This window comes from Protobothrops mucrosquamatus, unplaced genomic scaffold (assembly GCF_001527695.2).
Source record: "Protobothrops mucrosquamatus isolate PMUCROS unplaced genomic scaffold, P.Mucros_1.0 scaffold897, whole genome shotgun sequence".
NCBI lineage: Eukaryota > Metazoa > Chordata > Lepidosauria > Squamata > Viperidae > Protobothrops > Protobothrops mucrosquamatus.
In genome coordinates, this window is record NW_015387149.1 from 166,203 (window position 1) to 167,746 (window position 1,544).

The window sequence follows — 1,544 nt, forward strand, 5'->3', positions numbered from 1 at the left end:
CATGTATCCTTACCTGTGTTCGGTCGGATTCGGTTCGGGTAGCCCTCCAACTGCTCTCTAGGCGTCTTTTCCGGCGTTTCATCTCTCTCAGCTCCTCGGTAAACCAAGGAGCTAGTTGAGATCTGCGTCGGGTCAGAGGCCGCAACGGCACGACTCGGTCCAGTGCTGCGGCTGCGGCCACATCCCAGGCCGCCGCCAGGTGCTGGGGAAATTTTAGAGATTCAGTTCACAAAGAGGCCCAGAAACCTGTCAGAAATACAATCTTGATCATTGTTTGATAATTGTCTAATCTTTCACTCATGGTTAAAGTCCCTGAATGGAGCTAACCATTTGTGCTTTTGATTTTTAGGCGAGAGTGCAGCTACGGGATCAATCGCTGGCTGCTTATATGGTCTCCTCTATGGCCTCAACAAGGTTCCTAAAGGCTTATACCGGGAACTTGAGCAAAGGGAGAGGCTCGAAAACATGGGGGAAAGTATTTTCCAACGATCTTCAGAGGAAAAGTAAAGATACTTTTAATTTTTTATTTTATAATAAACTGGTAACCACTTTTGAAAACAAATTTGCAGGAGGCAAAAAAGAAAAGACCAGAGGCCCCCTTTTGTTTAAGATTATACTATTCAGTAATAACAATGTGCTCATCTTCCCCCGGGACATTAGGATCGTTGCCCTGAAGCATTTAAGCACTGTTGGCAGTCAGCGTTTTAGAATACCTTTAAAAATTATCTATGTTTCTTCAAAGGTAGAATCTTGGCATCCATTTTAAATAATAACTCTTCTAAAAAAAATTATATGACATGAATTTCTGCCTCACTTTGTTAATTAATGTCACCCTGTCATCTGTATGCTCATTTTCACTTATGCATATAAAAATATCATGCTATCTACACCCCAGAGATTGCTTTCATCACCCCTCTAAAAGAGCATTGTTACTTTTTCATGCACTCGTTTTCCCTGAAATTCTTAATCCGCACTCCTGTCACTTCCTTTTAATGTGACTTCTGTGTCAGACTTGCAGTACCATTCTTTTAAAGAGGGAGAGCTAGAGGGAGAGCTAACACCAGGAAGCGATCCAAGAAAAGGCAGAAAATAGTTATCCAAATCATTCAAATAAATGTAAAAAAAATCCACAAAAGTACAATGGTTCCTAGTTTAGCCTTTCAGATTTTTCAATGCTATTTTTTAAAAAGACAAAATTTGTAATTCTTTGGGTAGCTAAAATTCTTGTAAATAAATAAATGTTATGCCTCTTCATAAGCATTGTTCTTTATTTTCGCACTGTGCTTATTGCATGTTCCTGTATGTTGTCACTGGAATTTTTGCTTGCAGTTGTCACTAGAGGTCAAGGTTAAAGTGATTTATTTGTAGGCAGACATTTCTTCAGTTTTGATTCCTTCCACTTACATATTCGGTCAGGATTCAGGCCCATGCATATTTACCTGGGAATAAATTGAAATTGCCATGATTTATATCCAAGTAGATACATGCAGGATTACAATAGCAGAACACCTGGGTCTCAGTAAAATTAATAATAAAAGCTTACT

General features: G+C 39.2%; 1 protein-coding gene across 1 annotated transcript in view; it reads left to right on the forward strand.

Annotated features, from left to right (window-relative positions):
• ADPRHL1 (ADP-ribosylhydrolase like 1) overlaps positions 1 to 1,235 on the forward strand; it is a 20,040-nt gene extending 18,805 nt beyond the window's left edge. Inside the window, exon 7 of the mRNA XM_015819320.1 lies at positions 350 to 1,235. Coding sequence (XP_015674806.1) covers positions 350 to 507 — 158 coding nt within the window. The 3' untranslated portion in view covers positions 508 to 1,235. The remainder of the gene's footprint in view (positions 1 to 349) is intronic.
• Positions 1,236 to 1,544: the final 309 nt, after the last annotated feature.